Source organism: Tauraco erythrolophus, chromosome 6, assembly GCF_009769465.1.
Source record: "Tauraco erythrolophus isolate bTauEry1 chromosome 6, bTauEry1.pri, whole genome shotgun sequence".
In the NCBI taxonomy this organism is placed as follows: Eukaryota; Metazoa; Chordata; class Aves; order Musophagiformes; family Musophagidae; genus Tauraco; species Tauraco erythrolophus.
The window spans coordinates 9710490-9725176 of record NC_141470.1 but is presented as its reverse complement, the minus strand read 5'-3'; the positions used below and the strand labels follow the sequence as shown (position 1 = coordinate 9725176).

Genomic DNA, 14687 nt, shown 5'->3' with positions numbered 1-14687 from the left:
CTCCAAGCTCAGGAGCGGTACATCCCAACAAAGAGGAAGTTAGGAAGAAACACCAGGAGGCCTGCACAGATGAAGAAGGAGCTCCTGGACAAACTGAAACACAAAAAGGGAAGCCTACAGAAGATGGAAACAAGGACAGGTAGCCTAGGAGGAATACAGAGAAGTTGTCCAAGCAGTCAGGGATCAGATTAGGAAAGCTAAAGCCCTGATAGAACTAAATCTGACCAGGGACATCAAGGGCAACAAGAAAAGCTTCTATAGGCATGTCAGTGATAAAAGGAGAACTAGGGAAAACGTAGGCCCTCTCCGGAAGGAAACAGGGGACCTGGCTACCACGGATATGGAGAATGCTGAGGTTCTCAATGACTTCTTTGCCTCAGTCTTCACTGGCAAGAGCTCCAGCCACACCGCCAAAGTCGCAGAAGACAAAGGCAGGGACTGGGAGAATGAAGAACTGCTCAATGTAGAAGATCAGGTTTGAGACCATCTAAGAAACACAACATCCTTGTCACTAAATTGGACAGACGTGGGTTTGACAAATGGACCACTCGGTGGATAAGGAATTGGCTGGAAGGTCGCACTCAAAGAGTTGCTGTCTATGGCTTGATGTCTAAGCGGAGACCAGTGATGAGTGGCATTCCTCAAGGATTGTATTGGGATTGGCACTGTTTAACATCTTTGTTGGAGACATGGACAGTGGGATTGAGTGCACTTTCAGAAAATTTGCAGATGACACCAAGCTATGTGGTGTGGTGGACACGCTGGAGGGAAGGGATGCCATGCAAACGGACCTTGACAGGATTGAGAGGTGGGCGCGTGTGAACCTCATGAAATTCAACAAGGCCAAGTGCAAGGTCCTGCACATGGGTCGGGGCAATCCCAAGCACAAGTACAGGCTGGGTGGAGAATGGATTGAGAGCAGCCCTGAGGAAAAGGACTTGGGAGTGCTGGTGGATGAGAAGCTCAACATGAGCCAGCAATGTGCGCTGGCGGCCCAGAAAGCCAACCGTATCCTGGGCTGTATCAAAAGAAGCGTGGCCAGCAGGTCGAGGGAGGTGATTCTGCCCCTCTACTCTGCTCTTGTGAGACCCTACCTGGAGTTCCATGTTGAGTTCTGGAGTCGCCAACACAAGAAGGACATAGACCTGTTGGAGTGGGTACAGATAAGGGTCACGAAGATGATCTGAGGGCTGGAGCACCTCTCCTATGAAGACAGGCTGAGAGAGTTGGGGTCGTTCAGCCTGGAGAAGGCTCCAAGGAGACTTTCTAGCAGCCTTCCAGTACCTGAAGGGGGCCTACAAGAAAGTCAGGGAGGCACTTTTTGCAACAGCATGTAGTGATGGGACAAGGGGCAATGGTTTTGAACTGAAAGAGGGGAGATTTAGATTGGATATAAGGAAGAAATCTTTCACTCTCTGGGTGGTGAAGCACTGGCACAGGTTGCCCAGAGAAGTTGTGGGCACTCCATCCCTGGAAGTGTTCAAGGCCAAGTTGGATGAGGCTTTAAGCAACCTGATCTAGGGGAAGGTGTCCCTGCCCGTGGTAGGGGGATTGGAATTAGATGATCTTTAAGGTCCTTTCCAACCCAATCCATTCTATGATTCTATGAAGACATTTCATAAAATGACCACAACTGATGAGAAGCTTAACTACTCTGTTTTATCACTTGATTATTGTATGAAAATAATGAGCATAATCCTAAAAAGGGAACATGGCCTGGATCAAGACACTTCAGAGTTGATGCAGATTACTGAAGGCAGAGACACCAAGTCAGGTAGGAATCTCCTTTATAAAGAGAGATATGTCTTCAGTTCTTTTCTGTCCGTATGTTTACTAGCACCCATATTTGTAAAAACCTCTTGAAGTCTGGCCACAGAATCAAACAAATGGAAACGGCTGCACCGAAAATGGCATGTGCTGGGCACTGCCATCAATCCTGATGAACTTTGAACCATCTCACAGCAACCCACAATCCCCAGCAGATTACTCACACAAAACTACTCCTTTTGACCAATTCAGCTAAGAGCTACAAAACTCATTACATTTCAAAGTCCTGGTGAATCAGCAAGGGATCTGTCTGGAACAGCAGAGTGCTGAAGAAAAGCCTCTAGAACAAAAAAAGTCCTGGCGACTCCACTTCCATGTGACCACCCTACTTGCAAAATGTCCTTCCACACATATATACGAACGGATGTATGTGCAGCAGAGAAGAGGTTAAAAGCTGCCCAGCCCAGATTGACAAGTTGTAGCTCTTTGACAGCTTTTTTGCTGCACTGTTTTCTATTGATTAAACAATCTCGATCAGATATTAAGCCCCTTGTTATTGGCACAGCCTATAAATTATTCAAAAGTTATATAAATTCTTATGGCGGGCATGAATTTTTAAACCCTAATTTGGCACACGGCCAGGAACTCAAGGTTTTGTTTTTTTTTTTTTTATTTTTAGCTTGCCTTCAAGAAAATGTGCCTCCGCTATGTTTGTTTTTTTTTTTCCAAAAGACAATCTTAAGTCTAGTCTGCCTATTTGAATGGAGACATGAACATGTTGGGGCTTTTAGGGAAAAGAGAGGTAGTAGATTACACTGTTGTGCTCTGTACCTTTGATTTTTTGGGGACGAAAGTGTTTTGAGGAGTGCCTTCATGGTGAGTAGTCATGCATGCTGAAGCACTGCAGCAGCCATCCTATTTGATCCATCCATGATACAGAATGGATCTAGCCAGAGGGATCCTCAGCACAGGACGGGCAGAGCTGAGACAACACCCATGAGCTCACTCCTGCAATTCTGCTAGTGACCATATACTTTTGGGTTTTATCTTCCAGAGCCAAGTGGACTTTCCTTTAACAACTAGGGCTGAGACACACATGATGTTGCCTACGCAAGCCTGAAAGAGAAATTAGGCATGTAAATATACTGTGACTCTGAAACTACATCCCCCCCTTGACCTTTGCGTACATCACAGAATTGCTCCACTCTGGGTCTGTTCTCTCCCAAGCCCAGCATCATGGCCTGGATTGTATGCAAGCGCACGCGTCAGGCAGTGAGCAGAAGACACAGTGAGGCTTTTGGGCAGAGCTTATTAAGACCATGTTGCACAGGGTGTAGTATTAAACATCACCACCACCTCTGTGCAAGCCCTGCTTTGTGCCAGGCTGGCATCCCTCCTGCAAGTGGTGACACCTGTCCTTGGTGCAGCACCCTGTCCCCTTCCTCTGGCCTCTGGCCAGCTCCTTGTCTCCAGGTCCACCCTTGACTCAAAACCTCACATGCACTGGCTCCACTCCTACAGCTGACTGGCTTTCCTTTGGCTACACGCGCTTGTAATTCATGACAGTACTAAAACAAGTCAACGGCAGAAGAAAAGGGGGCAAAGTAGCTGGTTATGAATATTTCTCTTAATTCTAATCAAGGATTAGGTGGAACATCATTTAGTCTTCCAATCCTGTTCTATTTTCTCTTCCTGCATCCACAGCATGACACCTCACAACCAGACTACCAAGAAGCATACCTACCACGAAATAAATTTTCAGTGCTGAGCCCTTGCAACTGCTCCAACTTTCTGAACCCTCCTCTGCCTTTAGATGAGTTTCCCCACAGATGGATCGGATGTCAAAGTCCTGGGCTACCAATAACAGAAGAACATGCAGAACCCTTTCTTCTCTTTCTTGCATCCTCCGGCACCTCACAATCAGTTTTCAACAAAAATAAACAGAATTCAGGAAAACCCTGCAAGAAAGGACTGGCAGCACGAATGCCTCTGCAGGTACCACCAGAGTTTTAAGTCTTTGACTCCTGCTGTCAGCTGATCTTGTATAAGGCAGAAACCTGAGATGTGCACAGGTAGGAGGATATTTGAATTTTGTTATCTGGCTCATTAGGAAGCACCTTCACCTCTGAAATCAGGTGGTGTGGTGTGTACATTGCAATGGGGCTTAGGCACTTGCCTAGTGATACCACTGTACTGCTGAATGATGAGAAAGAGACTTGCTGTGATTGGAAAAAGAGCTGATGAATGCACGGCGCATTTCAGAGAACAATATCTGATGTCGACTCCTTCTCCCAAAACAGATTCTATTTTAAAATGCTGATCAAGTTGGACAATATAGAGATTTAAAATAAATGCTCCCACAAAATTCGAAACCTTAAGTGTGAAGATTTGAAAATTGATATAACACTATATGTATAAATACAAATATCTATATGCACCTATAAGTAGAAATGTACATATATACATATATATACACACATAGACATTGATGGAAAGGGAATCATGAGAGAAAAGGCATGGAGTGGTCTTAGGATGTCTTTATTCTATTGCATTTCCACTCCTCACCAACCCCCCAATAATTTAAACTAAATAGCTAATCAAATGAGATCGAATGGATAATGCCACCCCTGTCAGGAGTTCTGCAGCAAAACTGTGTAAGTCAGCTTTATCCCTTTTGGAGAGGGAAGGTTCCTCTCCTGTGGACTAGACGATGGCACTTAGGTTGCCATGCTAACAGCTCCTCCAACAGTGGGATGATTGCTTTTCTAAGATCAAAAGGAAAGCTGAATTTACTGCATAAAATGCAGTAAATGTACATATCAGAGATTTAAGAATAAAGCACAAAATTGCTTCCTAGAAAAAATCCAAGCCAATCACTTCACTCATGAAGGACTGAGCTTTGCCTGTTTCCTCTTATTTAATCCTCAACAAGTCTGCTAATGAGAACCTCCTGCTCATTCACAGCGGTAGTGCTGCTAACAGTGTATGAACTCTGTCTTCCTCTCTGGTTGCTACACAAACTCTGTCTAGGGCCAACTCAGGAAAGACCTTTTCTACACATAGCGCAGAGAAAAGAGGACCATCACCCAGGTTCACACAGTTCATTTGCCACGCAGAAACCATATGACTGAGGAGTGTTTCCCCTCCACTATGCATCACAGAACACACCAAAACTTTGTTATCAGCTTTGTTATCACCTTGCTCATCCCCATTTCCCTAAAACTCCTGACTGTCTGAACTCGGTTAGTCAAAATGACTGGTGCACACGCAAATTTTGGTAGCTCATTGATCATTTCCCATTATGAACCAGCACCGTAAGTTCTTAAAACACCTCTGGGCTTACCCCATACCAGGCTACTTTAACTCATTCTTCATCTTTAAAATGGGAGGATATTCTTCTCTCCCTGGTTGTTTTGTCTATTAACATTATATGATGGGAGAGAGGGAGGCATAGATTTTCTATAGCTATTTCTAAATTATCTGTTATTGTGGACTCCCAATCTTGCTTGAAGGCCGTCAGTTTGATCATACAACAAACACAATTCAATTGTTAGCAATATTGCTAGTTTAGCCAACATAATGTATACCTGAGGTGGTATATCAGCACACATACAGAGAGCCACAGTGCAGCTGTGTTTTCTCCTATGCATCTAGAACTGTGGTCCACAGTCTTACTAAATAAGACAACTCAAAATGCTGGATAAAGATCTGGAAGTCTTAGAGCTCATAGCCATCTCCATCTCTCCAATCATCTTGGTAAAAAAACCCACCGAAACAAACAGAAAATGACTGCTAGGCTAACATACATACGCTAACAGATTTTTATTATTATTTTTTAAAACTCGTTTTCAGTGTTAAATAAACTGTGGAGAAAGGATTTGATCCATGGTCACATTAGAAATCTACTCAACCAAAGCCCCTTGTCACAAATTAAATCATAAACCAAAAGTCAAACATGATTTGTGAAAGTAACATTTATCGAGGAAATACTCCCCAGCGCTGCATCATGATTAGTCTCTGGCATCTGAAATACCACCCATAATTCATGAGCTCCTCCGAAACCATGGCACTACCATTACTGCTGAGATGGCAGGCGTGATGGAAAGGTGCTGCCACAACCAGAGAGCAATCCCTTTTCCGATGCTGGTGAGAACTAGAGGTCACTGTGTCTTATTATTTGGGAAAGTACATGCATACACACTTCTCAGCCTCCACACGCTTGTAACGCTTCGCCCCTCCACTCTCCTAGATTTATCCAAGGCCACGGCTGTTTCTCATTTTGAACACGGAGGCTTGGCAGAAGCTCTGCATTGTGCCATTTCTTTAAAATAGGGACTAATAAAAAATGAAACGTAATTAACAGTCATTGGCTCTTTCACAGAGTCTGTCTTTCAGCAGAGGGATTCAGTGCCTTTGCAGCGAGATGCAGACAGCTCAATCTGACAAAGCAGAGGAGCTACAGCACAGGAAGACTTAGTGATTGTTGAAGGCTAAATGGTCACTGGCAAAGCCCGCTTTGGAGCCCAGAAGCCTGGATATCCAGATATATCTTAAAGATATGGGATGCTTCCCTTTTCAAGGTGATTTTCAGCACGAAGATATTTTCCTGCCAAAGAATGTAGTAATTTTTTTGAATTCTTGGTGTAAGACCATCTCGACTGCTCTGAGCACTATTCTTCACATAGAACAAAACAGCCTCCAAGTCTTTTGGGGTAAAGAAGAAGAGCTCAGCTCAGCTGCCGGCTCCACAGGCATTCAGAGCAAGAAGAAAGCTTCAGCACCTCTATAACCCATCCCCTCACCCTAAGTGATGATCGTGGCCTTTCCTCTTCATGTATTCATACATTGTCTCCACCACCTGAGTATACTACACCTACGTGGAACGCACCACCTGTATGCTATGTTTATGCAAGTGTGCGCATGTTTATGTGCGTGTATAGCTAAGATTACCCAACATTCAAATAAACAAGAATCACACAAGAATATTGCCTCTCTCTTAACTAAAAAAAAGCCTGGAGCCTCATCCTACCCCACTTTAAATCAGAATGCAGTGGAACGTACTCTTGCAAATGGTGCCTCTCTTTTCAGGATTAAAGGAGACCTTACTGGCTGTAAGGTCTCATTTCCCTTTGCTCCCTTTCTCCCGCACACAAAGCAGGCTGCGTTAGATCTGGGCTTCTGTCCTCAGCTGGGGCAAACTGGGCTTGATGGAGGCATGACCATTCATGCCACGGAGGACAGAGCACCCGGCACGTGGCTCCGACAACATCTGAGCCAGCCTCCACTCCGCGCCGTCAGGAGTTCGCTCTGGCAACCTCATTTCACCGCCGACGGCAGGCTCTGCCCCAAAGGAGGACAGGGAATCCAAAAGAAATTACTGCCTGCTCTACTAAGCTAACCCTTAGGCACAGAAGCCTCACTTCTCGGAATAGGAATTCATTGCTCCAGTAACAAGACTGGCTGGACAGTCCATGAGGGATTGTTACCTCTATTCAACACACTTTCTTTGGGTAAACAGTCATTCCCTTCTTCTGTTGTGACATTAAGGAGAGGTCACCAATGTATGGTGGTTTTTAAAAATAGTTTAATTTTTTTTTAACCACTCTCCTCTACTTGCTATAACCTGTTAAAAAGCTGAAAATAACACTGAGTTCCCTACTGGCTTGCCCTTTTCCATTTGGAGAATATTGATTTTTTTTCCTGTTGTGCCAAGATTAATGTCACCTGTTTGACAACAGATGCAACACATCTAGTGCCCTGTCAAGCTAAAATGACTGTGTCTGTGGACAACATCCCTGTCTGGCACTGGCAATGATCAGAAAAAAAAAAAAAAAAAGGCTTTGCTACTTAACTGTCACTGCAGAACCATCAGGAGATTTCAGCAGCCCTTAAAACCAAAAATTGTTATTGATGTGGCAAATTTTAAATATTGTTAGTGAGAGTCAAGGGTTTCAATGAAAACTATTAGGCAAGGGAGGCTATCCAAATTATCTACCGTAACAGTCTGTCACAGTTTGATTCAAAATGGTTCCAGTCCTTACAGGTACAAACGTTCACTCTCTCTTGCTGTTTGACAGAAAACAGTCTGGCCTCTCTCCGCCATTTTAAGTGGGAAAAGAAACAGCATATAAGTAAAGTACAGAAAGTGAGAAAAGACAAGGAAATAAGGAGTGTTCCTTCCTCATTCAAGTATCAGACATCACACGGACACTGGCTGAGGGTGAAAATACACTCTGCTCTATTTTTTCAGAAATGTTACCAGGTTCCAAAACCCTCCTCTCCCTCCCTCCCTTCCTTCCTCCTTCCCTTCCCCTTTCTCTGGCCAAAGCCAGTAATACCTACAAATATTTTTTATTTTCGTAAACATCATGCAGCTTTAAAACGTGGGGATGTTCTATCAACTTCAGGATGGCTATTTCCCGCTCCACCTGCAAGAAACAAAAAGAAATAGAGAACATTAGAAGCTTGGACTTATAACACGTTAGATATTGCCACACATTTTCTTCCCATTTATCCATTTTCCACTTCTCTTTACGTACAGAGGATACGGCAACTTAGAACAATGTATCATACTTAAGACTCATATAATTTAATAAAAATTCATTTTATTCAGCCTCAGCACTCCCTGCCCTGCAGGACAGAAAACCAGCAAAACTTCAAGGTTGAAAGAAAAGTCCCAAATCTACCAAGGGGAATTAGCTGTAGGAGTTATACGAGCGTTCAAGGCTGTTTCTGCCTCACAACCCAAAGCCAATGACATATTCTCAAAGTACAGAAACTCTAAGATGTCACTTAGGGCTCTCCCGACTTCCCACCGGCACAGGTGTGGCCACGCTGCCCTACGTATTGCATATTCAATATTAGCAAATCCCCACCCTGCAGAATTTGCAGTGTATGCAGGGGAAACAAAGAGCAGAAGACAGGCAGCAATGTGATTTTAGAGCTGCAGAACTGAGGCCCAGAAAGAGAAAGAAATACAAGAAGTGACATAAGAAGCACAAAGCACAACAAGAAATTAAACCCTATTACTGGAGACACACTGCTCAGAGCCTGAAGCGTGAGACTCTGCTTTCTCTCCATTCCCAATCTGTCCGAGCATGGCTACTTCTAAGAGCGTGTCTTCGACATGGAGTTAACAAGTTGTGACTAAGTCCCTGTAATTAGGGCAAGCCCTGTTCTCACCCAAAATTCCCATCATGACTGCCGTGGTGCTTTTAACTTGAATTTTCTAATGGCATTCATTAGAGATGGAGTCAGTGCAATTCCTCAACTGCTAGCAGAATTGCTCCGTGCTGCTCGAAGCCGCGCTGGAACCGCTCTGATTTGACCCAGGCTAACTCAAAGGGAGTTAACGTAGCACTGCGGAGACTGTAGATAACTGAAATAAACTCCGCAACGAGATGCAGTCTAAGTGTTGCACAGTCGGGCACGACAAATTTACAAGAGTCCACAAAGGCAGGAAAAAGACCTGAAGACACAAACAATGACAACTAGGCAGGGTTTTTTTTCCAGTTCTTCAAATAACTGATTTTCCTGGCGCTGCTATGCTAACAAACAAAACATGAACAAACTACAAAACCGTCCCTTAACATCTTCCCTGCAGGGATCAGACGAGTAATCAGGAACTTGCTCCGGTATACCTTTAGTTCTTGATGTCCTTTAGTTTCCTGAGATACCATTCTCTGCTAAGGCTGAACACAGACAACTTTCCCTGAATGCCAGTAAGATACTCTGCAGGAAATCATGTTGTGGTAGTTCTCCAGCACTGTGCAGAGGAGGAGGATTTCCCAGCGTGTTGGTTATCATCCCAGATCTCTCTTCCTCTACACCATCACCAAAAAAACAGCAAAAGCAACTCTCACACTGCATCACCCTTGGCCTTCCTTGTGTACCAGGATGGAGGAAAAGGTGTTTGTACATGTGTCAATCCTAGCCGTTCAAAGACACTTCTTCCTCTCTGCAGAGTCAAAAGTCACCTGAAAGATCCACTTCCACACTTAGGCCTTCTGGAAACAGCTCCTTCAGAGAAGTTGGCAATGCATGTAAACATGTATGTACACAGCTCAGCACGGCCAGAACTGCTAGGAATTCAGTGACACACAGCACTTGATGGTGACAGCTCTGTAGGTGTAACTTACTCATGACCAGCACTTAGATGAAAGCCGCTTATACAAATAGGAAATGAAAGTTGGGTTGATTTCAACTGCACAGCTATTCCACAAAAAAAACATGGGGAGAGCTAGTTTATTCCATTTTTGTCTCCTCTTCAGAAAGACCTGTTACTCTTTTATCTTACAAGATATGCATTGATATTTGCAGAGGGCTTGTTCCACCCTGTTGGATTTGCTTGAAGAATGAGGAGAAACAAAACAGAAGCACTCACTCCCATAACACTCTTTCAATAGTACGGAGGTTCACCATCAGCACCATTTATCACCCCTTTGTATGGGGGAGACCAGGTATTTCATGGGGAATGTGATCATTGCACTAGCTACGGTAGGGACCATCCAACTCCATTCTCCCTCATGAGGGATTAAATTCCCTGCAGATGGTCTGTCTATAAACTCACTGGAGATTCATTCTGAAAAACCTCTTGGTGGGTGGGGTGGCAGCATTTGTTCAAACCAAGCTAGTGACGGATGGCAGCATCCAGTCAGGGTCCTGCTTGGTTACTGTCCTCAAGCATGAGAAGAGGCAGTGATTTATGACTACTGCTTGGAGAAGAGGATTCAGTTATGGCACTGCATGGCCTATGTTCAATAAGAGAAATCAGACCAGAAAGCAAATATCTACTTAGTGCCTACAGATTTACGCTAGGAACCAATAAAAAAGAAATAACTTCAGCTACTTTACTTTCAACATTTAAAGTGTGTGAGTGTGGAAGGTTCTGAGGATATTTTTAACTTAAGGGGAGCTAAATCATAGAATCATAGAATGGTTTGAGTTGGAGGGGACCTTAAAGATCACCTAGTTCCAACCCCCCTGCCATGGACACTGAACTCACTGGCAAAAGCAGAGGCCTGAAATAGCATGCAGCTTTGCCTTCTTGCCCAGAGCCTCGCTAGCCCTTGGCATGCCTTTCATGTGCATCCCTGTGCTTGCAAGCCACGCAGTGCTGTCCAGCTCCGAGCTGGCAAGGACAGGGGAATGGAGAAACCCTGCAGGGGTGTTTGCTTTAATGCAGATGCAATTATCAGAAAGCAGGCCAAGCTCAGAATAGCCTGTCTAGGGAGGCTCAGAGTCTGTGATAAACAGGAAACGTGGAGAAACATTTGCATAATAGCTAGAAGAGAATGGAAAAAACTGACGATTTCCCTATCACACAAACGCCGGATCACATCACAGGGTCCCAGCTACAGCCGGGGTTGCCTCATACCACAGCAGGTTACTGACCCTGCCGTGCTCCAACGCCTTGGAGCTGGGAGAAAGAGTTGTGAAAGGCTCTTTAGGACAAATGGAAACACATTGCTAACTTGTAACCTTGCAGGTGTCAATTAGGGGCTTTAAAAATCTATGCAGGAGGCTGATTTGACAGGATGCGCCAGTGATTCAGCTAATGACAAAGTGCAACATGGGGGCAACGTGACCCTTAGAGAAATGATGCAAAACCCCAGCTCCTTCTCCTCCCTCTCTACTTCACCCTCCTTCTACCCCCAAGAAAACGATATCTCTCTGGTTTAAGCCCATATTGCCAGTACAGTTTTCACTGGCAACAAGTGGTCTGCTCTCTTGCCTTCTGACTCACAGGCACATGGGGTGCTAATTCACCTAGAAGGCAAGGAGGGCAGGTCGAGGAAGCCTGAGAGTTTGTCTCAGTGATGGAGAAAGTATCCTGTTATCTTGTATTCATTTGCTCAATAACAATTGGGTCACCCATCAACCATGCAGTGCTGTGAGAATCTGAAAAATGAAGTGGACAGCTGCCTCATATTACCAGGCTGTATTTTATCTACCAAATCTGGGCAAGAACTATGCAACGGTCAATAGCAGCAGTGCTTCTCAAAGAACACCTACACCCAAAAAGCTGGAGGACAGCAGATTACATTTCTCCTTGGATGCTTTGAAGTTCACCAGCAGCACACCACAAACCTCTTTCTCCACTGACACCAGTGGCTCCTACACTGCTCAAAACACTGGCCTAAGAAGGAAGCCTGGAGCTGCAGAAGTGGCCAGGGGCAATAAAGTCCTGCAGGCTGCAAATGTGTTGTACTGTTTTTCCTACTCACTGCAAAATGGGAGATGGGGGAGGTGTGGAGGTGTGGTAGGTTTTCATGTGAAAATCAAGCTCTCTAATGTTGATTTTGCTTTGCTTTGAAGAAATTAAGGAAATAATTTTCAGAACACATGACTGTCCCTCAGTTACTAGAAACCTGGACACGAACTTTCTGAGTTCAGAATTATTTGAATTTGGGATGAACTTTGAAGGATGCAGAGGTGTGGGTGTTGATCCAGCTCCTCAGGCTGGAAACCTTGTACCAAAGTACGTACTTTCTCCAATGTCCAGCTTGCTGTGTAGTGGTTTGCATTTCCATGATGAGAGCACAGAAAGCAGAAAGTAAATCACTGCAATACTTCACTGAGATCAAGTGGCAAATCCAAAGGTATCGGATAGGAATAAACTAATCTCAAGTTCTCTGGAAAGTCTGTGTTCCTGCCGTAACAGAAACATCACAGGAACAGACACTGGGATTTTATTAATTTGGTACTTTTGCTTCCATGTTATGTGGAACTGAAAGTTAAAAATGGCGAAAAACGACTGGCTTTGGCGAAGACCATCTAGGTCACCTGTTCACTCTTTCTTACAATCACAGAATAAATGCACTACTCTTGAAATCAGCAGAGAACAGCACTAAAGCAGAAATGGCTTTATACAGCAAGCAACTGAAGGCCCAGTATGTCCTGCAGGGTCATCGCTACTGTAGGGATATCGCTCTCCCAAACAAACTTAAGCCATTACCACATCTAAGCAATATGACATCATATCAGCTGCATTCTTAATTTCAATGGCAGCATAATTAGAGTAGAAGTAGAAAAAAAATAGGTTTAAAATGATTAAAGTATCTTCCTCTGCAGCTCTGAATTTAGTTGATCTTTCACTTAAAGCGGCCTTTCATTACGTTTATCCAAAACTTCTTCAGCAGGCCATCATGGAAGCAAACGGAGAACCAGAGAAGTTGTCCATCTACGGAGAGTGTTTCCTGCTGCTCTTGTAGCCATTAGCTTCACATTTCTGAATATACTGAGCCAGACTCAAAACGTATTGAAGTCAACAAAAGACACGAATTGACTTAAGTGGGCTTTGAATCAGACCTTCTAATGATCATTAAGTGGTATCTGGAAGAAATCTTCTATTACACAATTTTGACTAATTAAATGCTTTAACCTGAATTCAGGTTTTCTGCTAAGTACTAGTAATTACAAGAAGATTCTATAGAAAGTAGATAAATGAGAGGGAAAACTAGACTTAGATCTCCACAGAATCAGGCAACTAAACAATGCTGTACAAAATACTTACAACAAACAGGCAAAACGACTGGAGAGCTGAGCAATTCCTCATTTTATCGAAATCTCTATTGTGGGTTCATTCCAGCACAATTTATGTTTGCATGCGTGCTTCTCAAAGCTATTTCCTCATAAAAGAAAATGAAAATAGGTATGTGTGAGAAGCAAGTGAGATGCATATTTGATATTAAAATTTGCATGTGCAAACTTCTATACCATGAAGCTTTAGTAGGGAAATTTATTTTCCACAAACTACAAGTGTAACAATGTCAGTTTCTACTTGTCTTTATTGAAACAAATATTTTTCCATAGTCTCTTCAAAACTGCAACTCTAAAGCTCCACTGAATTTCAAAATTTGGCAAAGTCTGAGGGTATGGAGTCAGCTGAACGGATATTGTGAGAATGTTCTTGGAAATCCTTCCTGCTGGTGCCAACGCACCTACAGCAGAGAACTCCTGGCCTGGCACATTGATTCCAAAGTCTTGAAGTGACAGGGTCTGGATCCTACAGGTTATCTAACCATGGGAAATGACCCAGGAACTCCATGGTTTAACTTGGTAGTTAACACTGGCAGTGTTCCTCAGCGCTCTGCCATAGGCTACAGAGTAAATAAGGCACTTAGGATTATCTGCAGCGTACCCTCTTGAAGAAGCATCAGGGCTTCATGCAAGAGACACTGATGGGAGCAGACAAGGAGTGGATTTACTCATTCAGCACTTGGGATTATCTGCTGCCCGGTGGTACACAGCTACCGAGTGACTGACACGCAAGTCTCTGCCAGCAGTCAGCAGAACTGGTCCCTTCCACTGAAAGGCAAATAGCCTCCCTGTGCCTCCTGTCACCTTTGGTGAGTGCCACATCCTGGCTGCCATCACTGGGTAGTGCAGGACGCAGAACACAAGCCAACAGCCACTCTGCAGGAGAAATAACCTCTTCTTTGACTCGCCTTTCTTTTCTAGTTCAACAAGGCCAAGTGCAAGGTCCTGCATGTGGGTCGGGGCAATCCCAAGCACAAGTACAGGCTGAGTGGAGAATGGATTGAGAGCAGCCCTGAGGAGAAGGACTTGGGAGTGCTGGTGGATGAGAAGCTCAACATGAGCCGGCAATGTGCACTGGCAGCCCAGAAAGCCAACCGTATCCTGGGCTGTATCAAAAGAAGTGTGGCCAGCAGGTCGAGAGAGGTGATTCTGCCCCTCTACTCTGCTCTCGTGAGACCCCACCTGGAATACTGTGTTCAGCTCTGGAGTCCCCAGCATAAGAATGACATTGAGCTGCTGGAGCAGGTCCAGAGGAGGGCCACGAAGATGATCTGAGGGCTGGAGCACCTCTGCTATGAAGACAGGCTGAGAGAGTTGGGGCTGTTCAGCCTGGAGAAGAGAAGGCTCCGGGGTGATCTTATAGCAGCTTTCCAGTACCT

The 14687-nt window shown here is 44.4% G+C and overlaps 1 protein-coding gene across 1 annotated transcript in view; it reads right to left on the bottom strand.

Annotated features, from left to right (window-relative positions):
* Nucleotides 1–14687, bottom strand: part of BRSK2 (BR serine/threonine kinase 2) — a 339934-nt gene that overhangs the window by 112582 nt on the left and 212665 nt on the right. Inside the window, 1 exon segment of the mRNA XM_086612849.1 lies at nt 8110–8195. Coding sequence (XP_086468975.1) covers nt 8110–8195 — 86 coding nt within the window.